The 27,148-nt window shown below is 35.4% G+C and overlaps 1 protein-coding gene across 15 annotated transcripts in view; it reads right to left on the reverse strand.

The window, feature by feature from the left end:
- Nucleotides 1-27,148, reverse strand: part of LOC144979980 (ras-specific guanine nucleotide-releasing factor RalGPS2-like) — a 143,555-nt gene that overhangs the window by 60,610 nt on the left and 55,797 nt on the right. For 8 of the 15 annotated variants that reach the window (XM_078927378.1, XM_078927377.1, XM_078927375.1 and 5 more), the window contains one exon: nt 13,817-13,946. In XM_078927378.1, the coding sequence (XP_078783504.1) occupies nt 13,817-13,930 (114 nt within the window). In that variant the 5' untranslated portion in view covers nt 13,931-13,946. Of the gene's footprint in view, nt 1-6,436; nt 6,701-7,029; nt 7,115-13,816; nt 13,947-27,148 lie in introns of those variants that run through there. The other 7 variants (XM_078927382.1, XM_078927389.1, XM_078927384.1 and 4 more) reach the window with 7 other exon arrangements.

Here is a 27,148-nt window from a genome sequence, read left to right on the forward strand (position 1 = left end):
GGTTTTTGAGTTGTTCCACTAAACGTATTAACCACCCCAAAATTTCCCCCCTGGTTTAAAAAAAAGTTTGTTTGTGGTCCGTTATACTTCGGATGGCAATGTGTGAACCCCTTGGGCCCCAAGGCATTCTATCTCTATATTGAGCTAATACGACGGACACGTTTGGCTTTTTTGTTGCTTTTTTTTTTTTTTTTGTTTCTTTTTTTTTTTTTTTTTTTTTTTTTGGGGGGGGGAAGGTTTGTTTAGTTTTTGTTGTTTTTTTTTCTTCAATTAGTTTTTTTGTTAGTATTGGGAAGGGGGGGGGGGGGGGGGGGGGGGGGGGGGGGGGGCCCAGTGTGCGGCGGTTTCCCGTTACAGGTCAAGAGGAGAAGAAAAAAAAACCCTTGATTTCGATCACATTCGTATCACGGGAACCCGGCTAGATAAGGAATGAAAAAAATAAACAAATATTATAATAATGAATTATAATAAATAATAATAAATTATAATAATAATAATATAATAATAATAATAATAATAATAATAATAATAATGATAATAAATTAATAATATAATAATAATTAATTAATAATAAGATAAATAACATAATAATAATAATAATAAATATAATAACTAATAATATAATAATAATAATATAATAATAGACAATAATAATAAAATACATAATAATATATTAATTAATACAAATAATAATAATAATAATAAAATATAATAATATAATAATAATCTAATAATTTATAATAATAAATAATAATATAATAATAATAACAACAATCAATAATAACTAATATAATAATAATAATAATAATAATATTAATAATAATTATGTATAATAATAAATAATAATAATAATAATATAACAATAATAATATATAATAATAATAATACTATAATAATAATAATAATAATAATAATAATATAAATAATACAATAATAATAATAATAATAATAATAATATATATAATATTAAGATAATAAATAATAATAAAATAATAATTATAAAAATTAATAATAATAATAATAATATACTAATAATAATAATAATAATAATTAATAATAATTTAATAATAATAAAGAATAAAATAATAAAATAATACTAATATAATAATAATAAAAATTTAATAATAATAATAATAATTAATAATAATAATAATAATAATAAATAATAATAATAGTAATACTAATAATGGAAATCGGTTTTACCATAAAATAATTATGAATGTCAGTCTAAATCTTACGGTTCCGAAACTAAATATATAAATCTCTTCCCCCAACCTTCTTTTTTTTAATTCTTCCCCCGATTCCTTTTTCACGTTGGCAGTTGTATTGAGATCGGATTAGGAAACAAACACACACACACACACACACACACACACACACACACACACACACACACAGACACAGAGAGAGAGATAGAGAGAGAGAGAGAGAGAGAGAGAGAGAGAGAGAGAGAGAGAGAGAGAGAATGAGAGAGAGAGAGAGACAGACAGACATACAGGGACAAAGCGAGAGAGAGAGAGAGAGAGAGAGAGAGAGAGAGAGAGAGAGAGAGAGAGAGAGAGAGAGAGAGAGAGAGAGAGAGAGAGAGAGAGAGGGGGGGGATAGTTTACATACAATAAATCTATTAAATCCATTCACGTCATACAGACGTCTACCGACCTTGTAACATATTATTATGACTTCATAACAGATTTCATGATAGATACATAGACAGTCCTAACAATGAAACGGCATGTCCTTGATTCATCACAAACCCTGTTATTAACCAGTCAACTGCCGAACTCTGGGAATAAAAATTAAAAACCCTTGTATTTTAAAAATTTGGCCAGAAAACTCGTCCTTCAAATATAGACCGATTTAAATGACCCCCATCCTGGCAAAAACTCTCAAAACCTAGGACTTGCGAAGTCCCAGGTTTGAAAGTTTGTTTTTTTTGCCAGAATGACGGTCATTAAAATCGGTCGATATTTGAAGGACGAGTTTTCTGGCCAAATTTTTAAAATAGAGGTTGGGGTTTTTTCTTCCCCCAATATCAATATAACTGGTTAAATTGGGATACATGAACAGAAGGTTCAAACAAATACACAAGCAAGAGACATAATATAAAGAATGGAATTATGTGGCTAAAAGAAATAATTTGTAAAGCTATTGAACTTTTTAAAAGAAGGCAGTGGGAGGGGGGGGGGGAGACAGAAAGGAGAAATAAAAGAAACCAGAGTGTGTTTGCGAGAGAGAGAGAGAGAGAGAGAGAGAGAGAGAGAGAGAGAGAGAGAGAGAGAGACAAAGAGACAGAGAAAGACACATAGAGAGGGGGGGAGAGACAGAGAGAGAGAGAGACAGAGAGAGAGAGGTGGGGAGAGATACAGAGAGACAGAGAGAGAGAGAGAGAGAGAGAGAGAGAGAGAGAGAGAGACCAATGACTCGAACATATGGAAAAATAATAATATTAGATCATCCTCATTCCACCCCAAACATTAAAAAAAAAAAAAAAAGCATTCAAATTTATCCTTATGGTCCACATGACTTTTAGGCTAATACACCCCAGTCCAAAAAAAAAAAAAATGAATATGCAAAATGAATAATATATTATTATCATATTTTTAAAATCTCACAACGGTATCAAACACAAATAATCATAACATAACATCCGTTAGAATCACAAACTATCAGCGTATAAACTGGACATATTATTACACTCACAGCCCAAGAAGTACTCAGCCAATAATAAATACAGTCTTCAACAACAAGAGACTTTAATCACAGTATCGTAAGTCCATAATAATAATAATAATAATAATAATAATAATAATAATGTAAGTCATGTCCTTAGCCTAGCACCTCACACAACCCAACAGCCTCTACAGGTGACATTCAAATACATACTGACATGACTGACATACAAGCCAGGCCAGGCCTGCCGATATGTATACATACAAAACCACCCGCGCTACAATTCATAGCGAAATATAAATGCACACGACTTGATACAAGGGGTTTTAAAAAAGGTGAGACCCATACACACAAACTGAAGTATAGAATAAATTCATCCATGCATAACCGTCTCCCTTCTGTGAAGGCCGTTGTAATGCAATACGCACACGATTATATTATTATACACAAATCCAGTTATTATCTAGATAGTAAATGTATTATGCGGGTTTAATGCAGAGCACGGAAATGTGATTGACGTTATCATCATAGTCGTCGTCGTCGTCATCGTCATCATCCTCATCATCTCCATCATCTCCAGAACTAATAATAATAATAATAATAATAATAATAATAATAATAATAATAATAATAATAATAATAATAATAACAACCAAAACCACGAATTGCTTACACCCCCTTGGATAGGACGCTAGTCAATCGAAAGGAATTTCCGCAGGCAAGATCTAAACAGACCCAGCCTTCCCAATCAGTGCTGGGTGGACAACAAGGGGGTTAGCTAGAACGACTGCAGACGGGATCGTCGATCTCGGTCTCTTTAAATGTGAAGCGAGTGCTCTACCAACTGAGTTATCGGGACCCCCCCCCCCCCCCTCCCCTTTTCCAGTCATCAGAATATTTGTACGACCTTAAATATTTGAACGTCGTATGATGACAACGCAGTAACGGAGTAAAGACCTGTACTGTATGACTCAGTACTCGGTACTCGCTTTCGGATCGGAAGGTCCTGGATTCGAGCCTCGCTCGGCGCATAAATTGAGCCCTCGGGCGGAGAAGGCTCTTTACTCACATTCTCTCACCGTACTCACGTGTAAAAATGAGTACTTGGCCGTGAACAGCGTTATCTCTGTCCCGAAAAAAAAAAATTGTAATATTGCCTAAAAGGCGTCAGATCCCGTCCTACGTGTTAAATGTTGCTGTTGGCCAGGGACCCCTTGTAAAGCGCTTTGAGCACGTTTAGTGGATATTGCGCTATACAAAAAGCTCAATTAAAAAAAAAATTAACTTAAAAAAATTAATAAATAAATCATGTTTGTACAGGATACATATTATTATCATTATTATACACCTGCCCTCGCCTACACAGAACGCTGTGACCTGGAAAACGGGAAATGTAGTGCTAATATCTCCACAACGGCTATTCAACAAAGTATAATAGAGGCAATCACGTCCCTATAGATTCACGTAAAAGGAGAATCCCGGTCAACGTTATTTTATTATCTCGTCCTATAAATATAATGACAACTCGTGTGAGAGAAAATCGTTGATCAAAGAATGGATTAGATATTTTTTCATTAAAATTAATAATAATAATAATAATAATAATAATAATAATAATAATAATAATAATAATAATAATAATAATAATAATAATAATAATAATAATAATAATAATAATAATAATATAATAATAATAATAATATATAACAATAATAATAATAATAACAATAATAATAATATTATAATAACAATAATAATAATAACAATAATAATAATAATAATAAGAAGAAGAAGAAGAAGAAGAAGAAGAAGAAGAAGAAGAAGAAGAAGAAGAAGAAGAAGAAGAAGAAGAAGAAGAAGAAGAAGAAGAAGAAGAAGAAGAAGAAGAAGAAGAAGAAGAAGAAGGAGAAGAAGAAGAAGGAGAAGAAGAGGAAGAAGAGGAGGCTATATATATATATATATATAAAAAAGAGGTCAATAACCTATTCACAAGCAGCACAAGGCAAGGGTTTTCACATACATTTGAAGAGATTAAAAAGACACAGGGCAGTAGATTTTCAAAGTGAACGAAGGATACGATTGCTTCATTGAAACTTGAAAGGACATACCTACCTACACGTAATACGTTTCAATATCATAACACATTAATATCTTCAAGCCATTACAAAAGAAAGTCTTATCAGTGGGTGGGTTGCAGTTATTACCGTAACTTTGACGTTACATTGAGGGTTGTCAATGCAATTGTGCAGTATAATAAGCTTAAACAGCATGGGCAATGGCAAGCAAGCCATTTGAAAATATGAATAGAATATGAATATTTAATTATAACACTTAATCAGACCTGCCACTTCACGAAAAAGGAAATCAGTATGACATTGTAAAAAAATCAGTATCTGGGGCAAAAAATCAGTATGAGACGTAAAATTAGAGGTCGAAGCATAAGAAACAATATTTATTAAGAAAACATAAGGCTTTAATAGCCTCCTTACCTTTTTGGTCGATCCCAAGTGACACAATTTGACACTTGTCACTCAAACCCAAACTAACCAAAGCTTCACAACCTTTCCCCCCCCCCCCCCCCCCCCCCCCCTATTTTTCCCCACACCCAAAATGACACGCACAACGCCAATCTGGCAATCGGACTACTAACTTATTTAAAGATGGTGGCACTTGGTAACGAGTCAAAAGCCAGGGACCGCGGTGGTTTACCAGTACAGCTCGCTGTCGCTTCACAAAGGAAATGAAAACTAAATAACGCGCCGTGTGTGTTTTCTATCTGTGTGAGGGCATCACAAAGAGGCTCGCTACGTCATGTGATCTATCGAGGTATCGCGGGACGGGTCAAAGTTCACGAGACTTGAAAATTTTAACGTGCAACGTAAAGCACAAAGTAAACGTAAAAGAGAGGGGTGGAGGGCTGCGGGCCCTTGGTCACTTGGTGAAATCGGTACGATCGGCATGCAGATCGGGAAATCGGTACGATCGGCAAGTAAATCGGGAAATCGGTAAATACGAAAAAAAGGTCTTGCAAATCGGTATGATACCGATTAATCTGTATGAACGGCAGGTCTGATTATAACACTAATTCCATTTCACCGTGCTCGTGGCGCTTATTAAATAGTGTACCAAATAATATTAATCAACCTACAATAGGTTATTTTCACAAAACGTGCTCATATCATCTTTATCCGCCAACAAAAAGATGCTCATCATCTTACAAACGAGTCGGTTGAGGTCATATTTTTGTATAGTGTTTTGACAGAATACAGGACTACATGTTAAATTATAAAAAATAAATAAATAAAAAATTGTCAACCATTCTGACAACTGACCAGGCTTAATATCGCTTGATTTGGGGGAAGACTTGGTTGTCGACGCCACACACACACACAGAAAGAGGGTGGGGGAGGGGGGGAGGGGGAGAGAGAGAGAGAGAGAGAGAGAGAGAGAGAGAGAGAGGGAGAGGGAGAGAGTGAGAGAGAGAGAGAGAGAGAGAGAGAGAGAGAGAGAGAGAGTTATCTATAATATATTGGTTTACGTAAGTCGATTTATTACTCTGCCATTGACGCGGGTGACAGTGACAGCAATGCTTATAATATGCCCCACTACGTTTACTATACTAAAGAATGTATTCACTATCCACATAATATTTGATGTACGTTATCAAAACCTAGTTCCTGCTTTCTGTAGCGCAGTTGCACATAAATATTACTGGCTTATGGTCGTAAATAAATACAGAAAATGACTCAATTAGCAAGCGAATTACCACTGATTCCCATAACATTGCACCATCATAAATTTACTCCACATATAAGGGGAAGCATGATTTTTCTTCTTCTTCTTTGCTGTCTCACAAGATATCCGAAATTTTGAATGTATTCCTCTCTTAACGGTTTTATTACTATCCACAAATTGTATCTGAATTATTATGAACCAATATTATTATGATCCAATCGAAACTTTCCAAATGCTTGAATACTACAAATAAAAGCTGTTTTCTACGCCAACCAACGGAGCCTCTGTATGCTTTCTTATAAGTATAATAATAATAATAATAATAATAATAATAATAATAATAATAATAATAATAATAATAATAATAATAATAACAATAACAATAATAATAATAATAATAATAATAATAATAATAATAATAATAATAATAATAATAATAATAATAATAATAATAATAATAATAAATAATAATAACAATAATAACAATAATAATAATAATAATATAATAATAATAATAATAATAATAATAATAATAATAATAATAATAATAATAATAATAATAATAATAATCCACCTAAACACAGAGTACGTAGAATAAGTATCAGTTGTAATAGAACCTCTAACCTACATACAACAGCCTACATACAGCCTGACTCCTACTCTCTATAATATCTACGTCCTGACATTACATTGCAAAATCATTCCTCTCATTTTTGTCAACAAGGTTTGTCAAACCCTGCCTACCACTGTAAATGACATGGCGGCATATACGCGCGCACACAATACAGACCGCCCCAACCACCTGCCGAATAATAAATACGGCCCGAGGAGATGGTTTTCAATAGTTGCTACCTGCTATGCAAGTCTATCTTTTTTTTTTTCTTTTTTTTTATCTTTCAGAGAAAATCCCCATTTTTTGTCATAATCTATTCAATGAGTTAAAGAGGGAAATTCTTGTCTTATTTGGCGAATAAGAAAGTGCTTGTTTCTTTTGTTGTTTGTTTGTTTAATTAAGTTCTGCTTCAAAAAGTGTATGACAGTAAATAAAAAAAAAACTCCTAGAATCCCATTCCGTACTTCAAAATATCGACGAATCTTTAAAACCAATAAAATGATTATTGCTTTCGAAAACACTCAAAGAAATGACCAAAAAGACCCCAAACATGTTGGTAGTATTGGTGCTTGTGTCAGTGGAAGAGGTGGCAGCGGTGGTAGCGATGGTGCTCTTGTGGTTATGATGATGATGAAGATGATGATGAAGCTGTGGTGATGGCGGTGGTAAAAGGAAAGAAGTTAACATCACTCAGCTCTTTGCCATTGTTTTAGACAGCAAATTAGTGATAAATTATGTGTGTGTATGTAACGAGTCCTTCGGAGTACTAATAATGAACAGGTTACATAGATGTGACATAATCATTTCAGTAGCAGGATGGATAGGCAGATTCTTAGGTTTATGGGACGTTAAAAGAGCGAGGATGGGTGATCTTTATTGACGATCAGCATTTATTTAGACTAGAAATAAATAAGTTACAGGTCACTCTGACACCAGAAAATAAATTACACCAGTTCTCCGGAAGACTTGTTTTACGCTTCCAAAGAAATAGGAACCAGTTTTGTTTTGTTTTGTTGACATCACACTTTTCTTCTCTTTACAACATAATGTGAACTCAACGACGACAGTCACAAAAGGTCTGGACCATAGTGAATACAGGACTCCTAGTAGTCTGTGGTCCGGACCGCATAATATTAGTGAGAGGGGCTCTAGCTCTAGTCTGTGGTCCTGACTTCAAAATCACGTGCTAAATCACGACTCCCGATTAGAAAAACATTTGAGTCAGAGACCTTGACTGAATTAAATTACGTGCTTTTAAAATAAATGGGGCACGGAAGGAAAGGGGGGAGATGGCGGGGGGGGGGGGGGGGTTCAGATGTACGATAAATGAATAAGAAAAATCGTTCGCGTGCAACGTATTTAATGATGATGTTGACAACAAAATGACGACAGGAAACAACTATACGAGGTTCAAAGTTCGAGAAACTTTTGGTTTCGGGATTCCAAACCGTCCCCGGTTCAAAGGTTATTACTGGCTTGGATAACACTACCCGTCTTATATTATGGTAAAAGGACGCAAGCGCATGGGGTTGGTTTTGAGATATGATCGAAAATTATGTGTTCGAAACGTTAAGGATTTTTTTTTTTCTTCTTCATTTTCTAAATTTCGTATTTCTGATAGTTTTATATTGCACATTACGACATAACGGAAATTCCCACTATATTATAAATAGCTCATTTTTGTTTACGTTGACGCTCATGTCTTTTTTTACCCATAATAATATGACGGCAAAACAACACTTTGTTGAATGTCACCTGTCTGTCCATTATCATATTTTACTAGATGATAATGCACCTAATGCATATTATCAGTAATATTATTGTTTGCACTGAGTGACTCTTCCAGCATGAAAAAACAACACCAAATCAAATTTGACTTCTACTGATTCTGATTGCAATGTGAAGAGCGTTTTGAGATTGAGATGATGTTGGGCGTGGCAATGTTTGTTTGTTTTCCGTTTGTTTTGATTCGATTGGTGTGTCGTTTGTTTTTGTTTTTGGTTTGTTTGTTCTTTTAGTTGTTTGTCTCTTGTTTTGCTTTGATTTTAATCTTTTTTTTTAAACAATTTACTTTCGTTTTATTGTTATTCTATTGAGGGGAGGGCTGTCACTATTGCTGCTGCTGCTGCTGCTGTTGTTGTTGTTGTTGTTGTTGTTGTTGTTGTTGTTGTTCTTGTTTACAACCATAGCGGTTTTCCTATTCACACTTAAAACCAAAAGCCTTTAAAATACATGATTCGATTTCACACACACACACACAAACACAAAATAAATAAAGGTACGTTACCAGCTTAACCTCCTCTTTAAAATGGATCACACACACACGCACACACACACACACACACACACACACACAAACAAACAAATATAAAACACACACATACACACACACGCGCACAGAAACACACACACACACACACACACAAACAAACAAACATAAAACACACACATACACACACACGCGCACAGAAACACACACACACACACACACACACACACACACACACACACACAACATCATTGTCCAGTTAGTTACCGGCAACTCCGTCCCATTCAGACGCTAAAAAGAGCAATGCATCGTATCTACGTAAAACGCAAGGTTTTCAAATATTACTTTTCACATCAAATAGTCCACATTTAAACGATTTCGTCAGCGTGGCGGATGGACATCATGCATAGTCATACCCTAGAAAGAGGAGAGCTAACGCTTCGTAGCTCCTCTTTCTAGGGTCATACCCAACTGACCATGCCCAGCCAAGTATGCGAGGCGTGGCGTGGCGGCGCAGTGATTGCGTGACAGATGGCCGACATAATTTCATTTTGGAGCACAAAATCACGATGCTGTGTCATTATTAGTCATAAATAAATATTCATGGCCGTCACTCCTCGGAATGGACATAAATTCAGATCAACAGTGTCGTTTATCATCTTGTAGTATTTTAAAATACATTTGCCGTTTTTTTTTTTGTTTTTTTTTTTGTTTGGTTTTTATTTTATTTTGTTTTATTTATAATTTTTTTATTTATTTATTTATTTTATTTATTTTTTTGTCATTGCAATAACAACAAATAATCATAATCATTTTAATTATTTCCATCAAATTTAAGCCTATTCTTTCATCATCATCATCATCATCATCATCATCATCATCATCATCATCATCATCATCATCATCATCATCATCATCATCATCATCATCATCATCATCATCATATCATCATCATCATCATCACCACCACCATCACCATCATCATCACCACCATTATCAACATCATCATCATCATCATCATCATCATCATCATCGTCATCATCATCATCACCTTTGAAGCCTAAATAATATTAATATAATATAATATTCTTACCACCCATTCTTGCCTTCTCCTTGACACAGAACATTTCTACTGACTCAAAACCCCTTATTCTTCTGACAATAAAGACAAAACCCCAACACGTCACCTAAAATCGTGTTATCGCTTTAGTTGCTTTTTATTATTTCTGAACAAGGGTTTTGAGCTCGAAACGTCCCCTGTGAATTTTTTTTTTAAAAGTCGATACCGAGAAACCACTCAACAATCAACAATATGTTACATCCGACCACTTAGCTAAAGCTATTGAAAAAAAAAATTAGAAAGAAAATACAAACAAAACAAAAAGCAATTTAAAAGTAACTTAGACGGTCCATTGTTTGTTAAACAACGCATTCGGCACTCGATGGTGTTATATCAGCAACAGCTTGCGACCTGAGGAATAATATGTACATAATATGGTCTATAATTGACGGAGGGGACAAAGAAAGATGTCAAATGGTTATGGTATCATTAACCTGTTTGTAGGTCACATCCATATCTTGATTAGCTCACTGGCTGATACTATTGCTATACTATACGTATTTTAAATGTTAATTATTATTACCAATTTGTAGACATTAAAAATCTGCACTTCGGTCATTTGAATAGCAAATAAAGAAAGACGACAACGAAAGCGATGACGATGATGATGATGATGATGATGATGATGATGATGATGATGATGATGATGATGATGATGATGATGATGATGATGATGATGATGATGATGCCGATGAAAAAAAAGAAACTGCTTAAATTTAGTTGCTAAAAAATATCATCGAAACTACCCAAGTTTACAATAAAAAAAAATTATCAATAATTTCCCTTTGTGTTTCTCGATAACGATTCACCGTGTAAACTCAGTGTAATGCTAATACTGTAGACAGTGAGCTGAGCGCGTCTGAAATATCAAAGTGACACTGAAAAAGCGCTCAGATAAATGATCTCAAAATCGTGAAGACTTTGTTAACTTCCTCTTCCGCGTTTTATCGTTGACGTAACGGTTTACAAGACAGATTCAAGTTGTTCAACTGGATTTCTTAATTGGATTCAATAGTCTGATATCACGTCGCCTAGCAACGGCGGCCATCGTGGTTCTAAACAAAGAAAATCTGTACTTTTTATTCTTTATGTTGGCTAGAACTTTTCATATGTCTTGTGATCAGAATGTATAAAAGTAAAAAAAACATGATCAGATTTATAATGTTTTGTTTTTTCCTCTGGATACGCTTTTACGCTCGTCGGAGAAATATTTCATAAGGGCGTCCGCCATTGTTCCGATAGTTTAGGGCCAGTTACTAAGTTACCATGCGTCATTACGAGGGAAGTGACGTTACGACTGTTGAAGCGTATTAGCAAAATGTTTTGTTTGTGCGGATTTAATGAATACAACTCACGATTGTTTTCTACTGAGATCGTCGACTTGTGTTTTGGTCATTTTTAGGTTATATGAGATTACGAAAGCTACGGTCGGTGTCGGGCGAGATGAGTTTACGAAGACTACGGTCAGTGTCAGGCGATGAGATTACGAAGGCTACAGTCAGTGTCAGGCTATGAGATTACGAAGGCTACAGTCAGTGTCAGGCTATGAGATTACGAAGGCTACAGTCAGTGTCAGGCTAGGAGTTTACGAAGGCCACGGTCAGTGAGTAGCAGGCTATGATATTACGAAGGCTTAGGTCAGTGTCAGGCTATGAGATTACGACGGCTACGGTCAGTGTCAGGCTATGAGATTACGAAAGCTACGGTCAGGGACCCCCCCCCCCTTTGTAAAGCACTTTGAGCACGTTCAGTGGATATTGCGCTATATAAAAGCTCTTTTTTTTTTTGTTTACTCCGGCATAGATCTAATACCACACTGAGGCGATGAGTCAGAATTTACAATAACGCCGAGAACAAAATCAACAACAACGCAGGAACACAAAACATGCCCAGGGATAACGTGTCAATCAAATACAGCCTACAACAAACCCGTGATATCTTCTGTGGTCAGATGTCTGAATACTGAATGTCGTCATAATCTTCCGTACAGACCTCTGGTCAACTTGGAAATTGTAAAAATCGTAACCAGTAGCCAAGGTTCACCGAGTTAATACCATTATGAGGCAATTGGTCACAACTTATACAGAAATGCCAACTGGATACGTGGAAAAACCCGAAACACAGGGTCGTCACGAGGTATCCCTATTTGTAACAACAATGTCTGGGTGGACACATTATATTATTATATAAACATGTCGAGTGAACAATTTGAATACATTTTATATAAACTGGAGGAAGCGCGATATAATGATATATAATCTGACACGAAATGACAAAACAAATTTGTCGGCAGTAAAAAAGCATTTGAAGGGAATAAAAAGCAGAAAGCGGAAGAGAATAAAGAGAAAAAAGGTGTAAACAAATAAAGGTCAACACTTTGAAATAATTTCAGGAATGTTCAAGCGTTAAGTAATTCAAAGGGAAAATCTGTTTGCCACGAGAATTGTGATGAGCTCATCTCTTACTGGTGAATGTTAAGTATTAGAAAGAGAGAATACGAAGCAGCTGCTGAAAGCCATGAACAACAAAAGGCATTGAACAAAAGTGAATAAAATAGCTTAAAAATTGAACTAAATACTTTGCACGAAACGTTTCGGGCTCAGAGCCCACAAAAAATAAATAAATAAATAAAATTTAAAATGAAATTAGTTCACATAAAATCTGAACAGCTATCCTATATTCGAACAGTTGTGTGGATTATTTGTTTTTGTTGGTGTACAAACGTTAGATGTTAAGTATTTTGTTCTTTTTTTCAGTTGGAATCAACTGGTCCTATCCGTCATCTGATGGACTCTCTCATTTTAGACCTTGGAATTACCACATGGAGATGATATGTTGTTGACTGTTGGCAATTGATTTACAAAGATCTGACGAAATCCCACTTGGTTGCAATAATTTACAACTGCTTATTATGCTTGCTTTTTCGAAGCTGATATGCTGATTTGTGTTCAATAATTTGGACGAGAAGAGGCAGAGCTGATAAGCCGTCCACGGGAAATTTTTCGTTCACCTGGCCTTAAGATTAAGACCCATAAGACCTATTCTAATTCGATCACGTCCATAACCATGTAGTCATATTCATATACCCACATTGAACTCACCCCCGGCCCCTCCCCTCCTTCACCATTCCCACACTTTCATCATTCATCCTTCATGCCACCTTCACAAACATCTTAAAATTTAAATTTAAATTAGTCGCAAAAGTTTGTTTTGTTATGAACAAATGCAGCTCCGTCCAAGGCTATAATTGCACGAGGTGTTGGCAATATATAAGTGTGCAGTATTAATATTATTATTAGATATTGGTAGTCTGAGTCAATGCTCAAATAAATAGAACATAGTGACAATAAGAGGAGATTAGAAGCTTGTTTTATAAAGATCTATATACAGATAATTTTTTTTTACTCACGTCTGAATGCGGTGATGCAAAGTAATCCCCACAGAAATCTCCATCCTGAGACCTTGACCCCTTCGTCTTGGAAGGAAAGTCAAGGCCACCTTGCAAACGGCTTGGGATGCTCATTTTGTGCACGTCGTTCCTGTAACGATAAAAAAAAAACAAAAAAAAAAAAAGTAAAATTGAGTTTTTAAATCAAATGAGTCTGAACATGAGCCTTTCGAAAAAAAAAAATCAAATATTATAGGTCAATAGATACAATCCTCATTAGCTCACCATCCATGATAAAGCTTCGGATCCCATTTCTTGTGTGTGTGTGTGTGTGTGTGTGTGTGTGTGTGTGTGTCGGGGGGGGGGGTATAGAAAAACTCCAGCTTCATGGGCATAATGACTCTGGGGGACTACTATGTTTCTTCTGTATGTTGCCATCAAATATTGTGATTTATTGGCGAAAGCGCAATTGTAAATAAATAAACTTGAAACTAATTATCAAGACGATTATGCTATTTCTTCTCAGAGATCAAGATTCGGTCCAATCCCGGGACTCCGCTTGCCTATCTATATTCTACAACACAATTGGTCGAATTGTGAATTCATATGAGTGATGAACCCTCCAGTTACCGATCACTTGGAAATTGTTCAGTCTAACTGATCACACGCATTTTTGATCTCTTTCTCTCTCTCGTATTATAATACTACCCACCTCTTGTAGGAATCTTTACTTCTTTTTGTATTTTTTAAGCTATTGAGGTGTTCATTTCTTCAGTTTATTTCAGTGGATTATTGTGTATCGTGTTTTTAATAATTCGTTCCATTGATTTAATTTTGCGCTCATATAGTAGCCCGCTCAAAATTTAAAGTGTGATCGGTAACTTGAGTGTTCATCACTCAAATGAATTCACAATCGACCAGTGTTGTAAAATAACAAACTTCAACTTTGGTAAGTATCGTTTATCTATCCATTTCTCTCGACTATGATGACGATGTCTCAGCACGGTCCGTCCTGTCTAATCTATTCCTTGTCTTGTGTCAGTAAAGACGTTACGTATTACAATAAACAGTAGGTATCTTCTAAATCTCGCCCCCGGGGATCAAAAGTCTGTCTTGTGTCCCTCCAAGTCAAGAACGCATGCCGTTACTGTCAATCACAGTGTGACAACGACACGACCGTTCATAGCAAGCAAGTTGGCAAAGCAAAGCAAGGAGGTATCATCTGATCAGGTTTGCCAGATTTTATCATGGTAGTGGATGAGAGAGAGAGAGAGATAGATAGATAGATAGATAGATAGATAGATAGATAGATAGATAGATAGATAGATAGATAGATAGATAGATAGATAGATAGATAGATAGATAGATAGATAGATAGATAGATAGATAGATAGATAGATAGATAGATAGATAGATAGATAGATAGATAGATAGATAGATAGATAGATAGATAGATAAATAAAGAGATAGATAGATAGATAGATAGATAGATAGATAGATAGATAGATAGATAGATAGATAGATAGATAGATAGATAGATAGATAGATAGATAGATAGATAGATAGATAGATAGATAGATAGATAGAGAGAGAGAGATAGATAGATAGATAGATAGATAGATAGATAGATAGATAGATAGATAGATAGATAGATAGATAGATAGATAGATAGACAGACAGATAGAAAGATAGATAGACACAGAGAGAGAGAGAGAGAGAGAGAGAGAGAGAGAGAGAGAGAGAGAGAGTGTCTCTAACAAAATGTTGAAGATGAATAAACATTCAAATTTACCCAAGCATTATTGCATGGTTTACAGTTTTTTCTTATCCATTTATTGTCTGAAGTAAAAAAAAAAAAAAGATCATTGTTAGTCCTCCGGAGGACTGGTTATATACTTCCAATGAGTTTTGAACCAGAAGAGAAGAAGGTGTGACGTCAGGAATTCTGCTACCAATTAAACTTTGCGATTGTAGAGTATGGGAAGACTACAAATTTTATATGTACCTCTCTCATTTATTAAGCAAAGGGCAACAAACAAGAGAGAGAGAGAGAGAGAGAGAGAGAGAGAGAGAGAGAGAGAGAGAGACAGACAGAGGGGGGGGGGAGGGGAGATAGAGAGAGAGAGTGTGTGTGTGTGTGTGTGTGTGTGTGTGTGTGTTAGAAGAGAGAGGAACGAGAGAGAAATAGACATAGATAGATAGATAGATAGATAGATAGATAGATAGATAGATAGATAGATAGATAGATAGATAGATAGATAGATAGATAGATAGATAGATAGATAGATAGATAGATAGATAGATAGAGAGAATATGCGGGGGGGGGGAGTAGAGGGGAAGAGATAGTCCTCGAACTCTATCCCACACCTATCCCAAGCGACCAGCTGTTCTGGTCAGTCTCAAATATTATGATAAACTAGACGGTCAGCAGATGGAGACTGGCAGACAGGATAATAAGATAGATGGGTCGAGGCGGGGGCGGGGGTGATGGGTAGCTGATGGCTTGTTGAATGAATGAATGAATGAATGAATGAATGAATGAATGAATGAATGAATGAATGAATTTGATGGATGAATGAGAATGAATGAATGAATGAATGAATGAATGGTGGGTGCGTGGGTGGACTTGGTGGATGAATGAATGAATGAACTAATTAATTAATTAATTAATTTGATTTACGAATGGATGAATGTGAATGAATGAATGAATGAATGATTGAATGAATGAATGAATGAATGAATGAATGAATGAATGAATGAATAAATTGGTGGGTGGGTGGATTAGATGAATGAATGAGTGAATGAACGAATGAATTGGTGGTTGGGTGGATTTGATGGATGGATGAATGAATGAATGAATGAATGAATGAATGAATAAATGAATGAATGAATGAATGTCCATCAGAACAGATACGAAGCAAAGACCGTACCGTCTCCGGAGAGAGAAAAAATACTGTCAGTATAAGGCATTTTTCCTCACTGGGTGGGGGTACTGGTCATATTATTTTTTTTAGCTTTTATATAGCGCAATATCCACTAAACGTGCTCAAAGCGCTTTACAAGGGGTCCCTGGCCAACAACAACATTTAACATGTAGGTCGGGACATGACGCCTGTTTGGCGATATTACAATTTTTTTCGGACAGAGACAAAGCTGTTAACGGCCAGGTACTCATTTTACACCTTAGAGAATGTGAGTAAAGAGCCTTCTTCAAAATTCAAGGATTAAACTGCGCCGAGCGAGGCTCAAACCCAGGACCTTCCGATCCGAATGCGAGTGTCATACCACTAGACCACATAGCCGCACAATTAATAAGTTGCTTTTCGATAATGTTATTGTTGACATTGTTAACAAAAGTAAAGAAAAATATGGCGAAAACAGTAAAACGTAAAAGAAAAATCCTATACCCTGTTGTTATTATTATAAAACCCAATCCCCATTGCCATCATTAAAACTAGAAGAAAAAAAATGATCAGAAATCCAGAAACGAAAATGAGGAAAGTTTTTAATTCATGGTGATGATGTGAAAGGGGGGGGGGGGGGGGCGAGGTTATCCTCTTTATTGTAATATGGAAAATAAAGAGTTAATAAACTGAAATAACATTTAACCAAATAGCGTCTTTTTATACAGCTGTAGAAGAATAATTTTAATTATAATATCTCCATCTTCAAATTCAAAATACGAACCAATTACCACACACGCTAAAGAAAAACCAAAAAAAAAAGTTATGGATGACAAGCCTAGCATAGCCTATCCCGTCCTTGGAGGGAAAATCCCATCAAATTTGCATAATTTTATACTAACCACGAACGCTTCCAATTAAAACAACGGTGTTTAATCTTCGAACGGTCATTAACATGTCAAAAAAAAAAAAAAAAAAACAACCTTCAAAACTGACCATACGCCCCTTAACCTTCAATTAAAAGGGGAGAATAAAATGAAAATCAAACAATGAACTGAAGATTGACAATAATGCTGTAAATAACCAACAAAAAACACCCCCCCCCCCCCCCTCCAAAAAAAAAAAAACATATAATAAAATAAAGTAAATAATTATGAACATTTTATAATATATCTAGCGCAATTCCAAGGACTAACTATGCTCAATGTTCTTCATCGTGTTTCATTTTATCTTCGATCAATCTCGGTCCCTTAAAGTGAGAAGTGAGCGCCAATATTAAGAGACTTGTGCCAATATTTTTTTGCTTTATTCGGACGATTAGAATATAAAATCTTAAATTTAAGGAGTTGAAAAACAATATAATATTATGTGGTCTGAATCATCCCTATTTCTATTGGTCTACATGACGTATGCAGAGCTGCCGCCAAGCTCAATGTGGAGGGGGGGAAATGCAAGAAAATGTGTGGCTAGATTGCTTTCCAAAATAAAAAAAAACAAAAAGGACTTTATATAAAAATTTGACCTTTTATATAGCACAATATCACTTAAGAACTGAAAGCGTTTTACACGGGGTTCCAAGCTAACAGCACCATTTATTATGTAGGACGAGACGTAATGTATATACCTTGAGCTTTTCATTTAGGGCAATATCAACTAAATGTGTTCTCGGCGCTTTACAAAGGGCCCCTCACCAACAGCAACACGTAACATGTATAAAGAGACATGACGCCTGTTAGGCGACAATACATTTCTTTTCCGACAGATACAACGCTTGTAACATCCAGATAAACCTTTTACACCTGAATACGGTGATAGAATGAGTAAAGAGCCTTTTCCAAGGACTCAACTATGCGCGAGCGAGACTCGAACCCAGGACCTTCCGAACCGAATGCGATACCACTAGACCACATAGCTGCACGATAGATAAAAATATTAAATATGCATGAAGAAAAAGTTTCGTGACCGTTATGGAAAATTATTTTTTTTCCCATTCAACTATAAAATTTTTTAGTAAACATTCAAACATCTCGACTGCACCCGGGATTGACCGTGGTCCCTTTGCGTATGAATCGAGTGCTCTACCAAATAAGCTATCGGGACCCCTGAGACAGGCAATGGTGATCTGAAATAGTGCCAGACAAAGTAAGAAAGAAAAATACAAGAAAGAAAAACATCCCCATATTCCGTGGCATCGACTGCTGAAACAAGAAAGAGCCATTCCCCGTCGTACACTTCCAAGTTATGATTTTTAATAACGGCTCGTATTTTTTTTTTCCAAGTCCGTTTTCAAAAAGGGATTATGTTCAATATAATAATATCAGAACCAAGTCAGAGTTGATAGGAAATTGTTAATGGTGATAGAGTCGACAGAAAGGGAGGGGGAGGCAGCGACAACAACAAAAGTATCAATAAAAGTTGTAATGATAATAACAATAATAATAATAATAATAATAATAATAATGATGATGATGATGATGATGATGATGAGGAGGAGGAGGAGGAGGAGGATGAATAACAACGGCATCAACATCCGCATCATCGTCAACAATAACATCAACAACATCAACAAAAAATTCTAATATATCATCATCGAGTTAAAATAATGACATATTGTTATCACAAATAACGATGCTAATCATATGGTTATATCAGCTTGTGTGACGTGGTGGTGAGACTTGGCCACTAATTAAAGCAAGCCTATGACGACAGCAATAACAGGATATTATTAATCTTATAAATATCTGCTGAAAAACGGACGCCGGTGACTTCTAGATTAACCTAATTCAGATTTTAATCACAACAACAGTGCATCGCTACAATAACTGTAAAATAATTTTAATCGATATTCAGGATATAATATATCAGATAATCTCTGAAAATTTTGACTTTCTTGTGATTCCTGTCTGGCTTTATTTATTGCTTGGGAAAAGTTCTTTTTGAAAATAATGAATAGATAGTGAACTTTTCTCTTTCTTTTATCATTATTATTATTATCATTATTATTATTATTATTATTATTATTATTATTATTATTATTATTATTATTATTATTATTATTATTATTATTATTATTATTATTATCATTATTATTATTATTTATTATTATTATTATTTTTTTTTATAATTATTATTGTCTCATTCAATTCTCTCAAAACTTCGTTTAACGTTACTTTTGCGTGTTTGTACGATTGATCTGGCAAGTAGAAGAAAAAACTTGAGCTTTTATATAGCGCAAAATCCACTAAACTTGCTCAAAGCGCTTTACAAAGGGTATCTGACCAACAGCAACACGTAACATGTGGAACGAGACATGACGCCTGTAGGGGGATGTTACAATTCATTCGACAGAGACAACGCTGTCAATAGCCAGGTACTCATTTTACATGAGTACCGTGAGAGAATGTGAGCAAAGAGCCTTTTCCAATGACTCAACTATGCGCCGAGCGAGGCTCCTAACCAGGACCTTCCGATCCGAAAGCGAGTCTCATACCACTAGACCACGAAATAGCCGCACAGAACTGGAAAGCATGTCTCTATACCCGGTACTTAAGGATTTTAACGGTATAATACTTACAACATTATTCGATAATATCCATCTTTAAAACCACATAATGATCATATCAAGATTCTCAGAACAGAGTTAACGTAATATACAACAGCCATTCCAGTCCGCCAATGAATCAAACGCCACACATTATAACCCCAATGAATCAAACGCCACATATAATAACCCCAATGAATCAAACGCCACACATTATAACCCCAATGAATCAAACGCCATACATTAAAACCCCAATGAATCAAACGCCACATATAATAACCCCAATGAATCAAACGCCACACATAATAACCCCAGGTACGACAACAACAACCAACAAACAACGTGTAAGAACGCACGTTGTAAATATGAACGTACATCCACGTGCTGATGACATACAGATGATTCCAGTGTGTTGATTTTTGTTTAAACCGATTCCTGCATAATCCCCATTTATTTCAGAACAGTGACAAGTTATAGTTCAAATTCCCATTACACAGTATGTTTGATTTTTTTTTTTTTAAAAGTTGAATTACAAAACTTAGTGACTTAGCTATCTGGACTGAATACGACATTCTGTAAAACACACCAAGTGATGTACAATCCTCTTAAAGTTTTGTTTGGTGTTAATTTTCCATTGATTTTCAGTCCAACAATTCACTACAGCTCAATAAGTAAACAAAGGACTGCGTTTTCTAATAACGCCATTTTGAAGAAATTGCGGGCCATGTCATGGAAAAAAGTGGGATCTGAGTGAAGTAAAAAAAAAATAGTGTACATTATCTGTTAGAGTCGATTCCTGAAAACGGGTAATTTAAATAGACTGGAATACTTCACGGAACAAAACGTTAGACGGTGTCCTATCATTGGACACCGTATTTGTTCCACTGTATTTATTCATTGATAGGCTATATCCGAAGTATACTTATATACATGTCTGATTGTTAAACACCAGATTGTTATGGGCTCACTGTTATAATGGGAATACGTTCAAACCAACGCAAAATATTGTCCATTACAAAAAACCTTGTTAAATCAAGCCCATAATCGTGTTTGGTTACCAGACCTGCAAACATGTGCACGTGAACAAGATATTTTAAAATAATTATTTTTTAATTCTTTTTGGGCACTATTAGCAAATGGAGGGAAACTAATCGGGTGGGGGGGGGGGGGAGAGAGAGAGAGAGAGAGAGAGAGAGAGAGAGAGAGAGAGAGAGAGAGAGAGAGAGAGAGAGAGAGAGAGAGAGAGAGAGAGGTGTCAAATACCTTATATATTATAGCAACCAGTGGTAATGGATGTCTAACTTGGTTTTAAGAGTTGGAATTTTTCTGTTGGTCTCTTACTTGTGGGGAAATAGATGTTGCTGCTAATGCCAGCTATGACGTTTGCATTGCTTTTTATTTAGAATCCAGATGGTGACGACGATGAAAAATGACCACGACAGCAGTAGTGGATGGATGTGGTGTTAGTGGTGGCGAAGACGACGGCGACGACGACGACGACGACTAAACAGATGATTGTTATGATGATGATGATGATGATGATGATGATGATGATGATGATGATGATGATGAAGATGATGATGATGGCGGTGTTTGTGATGATGAAGATGATGATGATGACGACGACAACAACGGTGGTAACCTAATCATATTCTGAAGCCGTCGAATTCTTTTAATCAAGGCGTTTATAACACTTGGTGACATAATCACTTCTAGAAATCAATGCTGTCGGTCTGTCTAGAAGGTCTGAAGCCATTGGGACTCGTGTATTACATTCATATCTGTCACTCAGAGCCAATTTTCATCATTCGAGACAATTGCTATATAGGATTTTTTTTTTAAAGAATATTTTTTGTTTGCTTGCTTGTTTGTTTAGTTGGTTGTTAATTGATTTTGTTTTGTTTTGTTTTGTTTTGTTTTTTAGTATTTCAGGGTCTTTTTACTTCTTTCTTTATTTTTTTTTAAAAGCCGTAGATTAAATTTTCTATTGAAAATAATAAACAGTAAACATCTCTCTCTCTCTCTCTCTCTCTCTCTCTCTCTCTCTCTCTCTCTCTCTCTCTCTCTCTCTCTCTCTCTCTCTCACACACACACACACACCAATGTTACCTAATAGTCCATATATCCCGATAAATCGAACAGTGCATGTTGAGTTATCAGGGAGCAATTGTAACGTGTAATTTAAAAAATAGTGTTCCTAAAACAATGTTATCTTATCATTGTGTCAAATCAAAAAACGGTATGTTGTTATCATATCTTCAAATATGTACTTTTTTTTTTCAATATCTAGATATCAACGCGAAAAATTAGACATCGACCCCAAAAAAAAATGAATCTATGAGGTAGATAAAGGTTGCGATTATGGGTTGGATTAAATATGCACTTTTGTTTAAAAGAATCTCCAACGCTTTCACCACGCACAATGCGTTTCAAATCTACCATTTTTATTTCCCAACCCAGCAGGTAAAAACGGAATTAGAACTCCATCGTGATAACCTACAACCCCCCCCCCCCTCCCACTCACACAAACACACACACACACACAAACACACACACACACACCTTTTGTGTAGTGTCACTCACTATTTTCCAATATCAATCATTGCCTAATACTAGATAGTCTTTCCAAAATTAGCCACGTGTATTGTAAGTGCCTCACCCATAGAGACAAACACTGTCATGTCATGGGGGTTAGATATTATTGTCACTCAATTCTATCGTCACCGATGACGAAAATACCAGACACGGATTTAAACGCTACCAAATACATTTTTAAAATGTAAAAAAACCCAAACAATATGATATATTACATCATAGGTGGGTTGTTTTGTTTTTGTTTTTTGTTCTTGTTGCTTGTTGGTTTGTTTGGTTTGTTTTTACATATTAAAATCGGCCATAATTCGAGTAATAACGTTTAAAATATGTTTATACTAACTGACGAATGCATTTGAGCCCAGAACGTTCCAAATCCTTATTGTGTATTATGTTCTATTTCGAACATGTTTATTGATATATTCCAACTGGCCCGGAACGGATAGGGTCAGTGCTATGGTGAAGAGAAAGAGATGGAATTGGATTGGACATAATGTATTGAGAAAGGAAAATGGGTATGATTGTGCTGTAGCGATGGGGTGGGTGGGTGGACACCAAGAGGAAAGAGGAGAAAGGGACGCCCAAAATTAACATAGGGGAGAATGGCGGAGATTGAAAGAAATGATGTTATAGGAGCGAGCAAGAACAAATTAACAAAAGCAAGGGACCGGAGCAAATGGAGGGGAAACTGTTCAGGGCGTGTGCGCCTCCGTGCGCCTCCAGGCGCTGAGAGAATTAATGTAAAGATAAGGCAGACCTGCCTACTTGGAAATGTAAATTTTAAGGGGATTAAAAATTGTAGTCACTATAGTTAACTTTAAAAATCAACAATTTACTCTCACAATAATTAGATTATGTAGTCTGATATCAGCCTTACTATAGGGAATGAGATTAGCGGAAGAGAGTAGCGTCCCTTGATTGGACGTCACCTTACAGAGAGAACGTCAATTTGGTTTTGAAGTGTCTCAAGCCGCTTTCACCGGAAGCGAGGACGAGAGACGCATGCGCACAACCAACATGACGTTCTCTCTCAAATAACTTTTCCGCCGGTGACGTCACAGACTATGGGTGACGCCCAATCAAGGGGCGCTACTCTTCCGCTAATCTCATTCCCTATTGAATAAGTTTTAATAACTCAGAGATGCTTATAAAGTTCTGAGTCGAGAGCCAAAATTTCGTAATTCTACGAATTTTTCGTAGTACTGGGCAGGTCTGGGTAAAGTAAGGGGATATTCCTTTTAGATTCATAAATTCCAAGTGGAGATAAAAGGGTTTGCAAGCGGCATAACTATTATAGTACTTGAAAATAATTATTATTATCGATAGATGGCTCCGTATTCTGATGTTTGCACAAGCAGTCCTGAGACCATTAGTTACATCCTTATGAACAATACCACGGAAAGACAAATCAAGATTTTCCACCAACAACTCCTCTACATTCAGGAGACAAGAATAATAAGAGGGAAAATTAAAAAAAAAAAAACAATAAATAAAAAAAAAGCAAAATAAGTGGGGAGGAAGAGGTGATGAAGGTATGAGGCCGGTAAAGATGATTGATGAGGAGGAAGAGAACGGAAGAAGAGGAGCAGAAAGGAGTGAAATAAGGGAGAAAGCAAAGAATGAAGGACTGAAGGGTTTGTTTGTTTGTTTGTTTTGTAAGTTGAGAGAGAGAGAGAGAGAGAGAGAGAGAGAGAGAGAGAGAGAGAGAGAGAGAGAGAGAGAGAGAAATGGGAGAAATAAAAGGACGAATATCTAAACACCACCACCCCTAACACTATGGGCGGTGTTTAAAATGAAACAAATTTAATTAAATCGACCACCCAAAGTAGATAAAACTTTATCACTACCTCAATTTGAATTGCAATCAATCACAGGATCATAATACAAGATATCTGACGTTATTTGATTGGTTATATCTATCTACACTTACATCTAAGCGGCTAATAATAATATAAATAATAATAATAATAATAATAATAATAATAATAATAAATAATAATAATAATAATAATAATAATAATAATAATAATAATAGGAATAATAATAAAATAATAATAATAATAATAATAATAATAATAATAATAATAATAATAATAATAATAATAATAATATAATAATAATAATAATATATAATAATATAATATATCAATAATAATAATAATAATAATAATAATAATAATAATAATAATAATAATAATAATAATAATAATAATAATAATAATAATAATAATAATAATAATAATAATAATAATAATAATAATTCAATTAATTAATCAATTAATTAAAACACAAAAATAGCTCAATAACAACAACAACAACAACACGTTTATCAATGACTTGATTGGGTTGTAAAATCACCACACGCTTCACTGATATCACAGGAATAATGGCTTAAGTGCATGTCGCATTGATCAGTAGAAAGCATATCAATATCAATTAATTAGCTGTCCAAAAGAAACAGATAAAGATATAAAAGAAAACCAACCCCCTTCCAACAACAAAAAAAAAACAAACATACAAAAACAAAACAAACAATAAAACAGATTACCTTTACGAGAAAAAAAAAACAAAAAAAAAAACAACAAAATACGAATTCATGGCTTGTGCTCCATGTTGTAAAACAGTCTATTTTAGTTGAGCGACCCGCCATTATCAAAGGGGAGTAACACAATCTAATCAAACAAGATAATATCAATCACATAGTAATAATAGTCGTGATAACTCGAGAACAAAGAGACAAAAAGAAAAGGAGAGAGAGAGAGAGAGAAAAAATAGAAGAAAAAAATCGATTTCAGAAAACCGATCGGTGATGGGTGATTGGTTATTAAAAAAGAAGTTCAAATGAATTATGGTCAACAAGGTATAATGAGAAATTAATAACTGTTACCAAAATTAAAATTAATTGGTAAAACAATGAAATTGATTGTCGACAACCATGATGATGATGATGATGATGATGATGATGATGATGATGATGATGATGATGATGAACGATGATGATGATGATGATGATGATGATGATGATGATGATGATGATGATGATGATGATGATGATGATGATGATGAACGATGATGGTGATGATGATGATGTGGAAGAAGAAGAAAAGGATGATGATGATGATGATGATGATGATGCAGCAAAGCCTTGCCATTTGAACACGTTCCCAATATCATCGACCGTTACCGCGAACTACCCCCGTGTTACACAACAGATCTCTAATTAAATACATGAAAGAGAATCGGTTCCTTTGAAGTCGAAGATATCAATCGACTGTTATCGTTGTAATTGGAATAAAACGATGAACATTATGAAATTATTGCGATTTTGACCTAGATTGATTCCAGCGGGCCGAGGAAACCCGAGCTTTTTTAGGTGTTCCTCTTTCAATGGCAGAAATATGAGAGACGATTTCACTCTGGATAAAGTATCACATTTATGACGATGATGATGATGATGATGATGATGATGATGATGATGATGATGATGATGATGATGATGATGACGATGATGATGGTGACGACGGCAATGGTGGTGGTGATGGTGAAGGTATTATTGGTGAAGGTGCCTATATTTTTGGTGTTGATTCATATAGCGCAATTCAATGAATTTGCCATTTATTGCCCCATCAGACCATATCATTGGGAAGTAAATTTTCTCTTTATACGATACATGTCGCCTGTTTGTCGCCGTTCTTACCAGTACTCCTGCAATATCGTCACTGGCAAGGCAATCGTTATCATTGTCCTGGTCGATTTGAGGTTTTAAGAAGAAGAAAAAAAGTGTAATCGTCAGGGCCAGAATTTTACTTCCATTGAATTGTCACCATCCTGTCATTGACCACGAACATCGTATTTGACTTAGTAAACAAGACGAAGTATTCCAAACACTTAAGCCAGCGAAGTCACAAATGTGATGGTCATTCATTATAGACAAATTGGCTGAAATAGGCTTCAACAGTCGTGACGTCACTTCCCTCGTAATGACGTATAGTAACTTAGTAACTGGTTCTAAACTATGGGAACAATGGCGGACGCCTTATGAAATACTTCTCCGACAAGCAAAAGTGTATCCAGAGGGGGAAAACATTATAAATCTGAGCATGTTTTGACTTTTATACATTCTGATTACATGACATGTGAAAAGTTCTAGCCAGCATGAAGAATAAAAAGTACCGATTTACTTTGTTTAGAACCAAGCAGCTCCATGCTAGGCGGACGCGACATCCGACTATTGAATCCTATTAAAAGCAAAGGACAGGACGTCGAGTTTATAATTCCAACAACTAGTACGAGGGTCGTTTCGCAGACTGAAGGGGC

Source organism: Berghia stephanieae, chromosome 9 (genome assembly GCF_034508935.2).
Source record: "Berghia stephanieae isolate SIO BIC M18660-M18661 chromosome 9, UCSD_Bste_1.3, whole genome shotgun sequence".
In the NCBI taxonomy this organism is placed as follows: domain Eukaryota; kingdom Metazoa; phylum Mollusca; class Gastropoda; order Nudibranchia; family Aeolidiidae; genus Berghia; species Berghia stephanieae.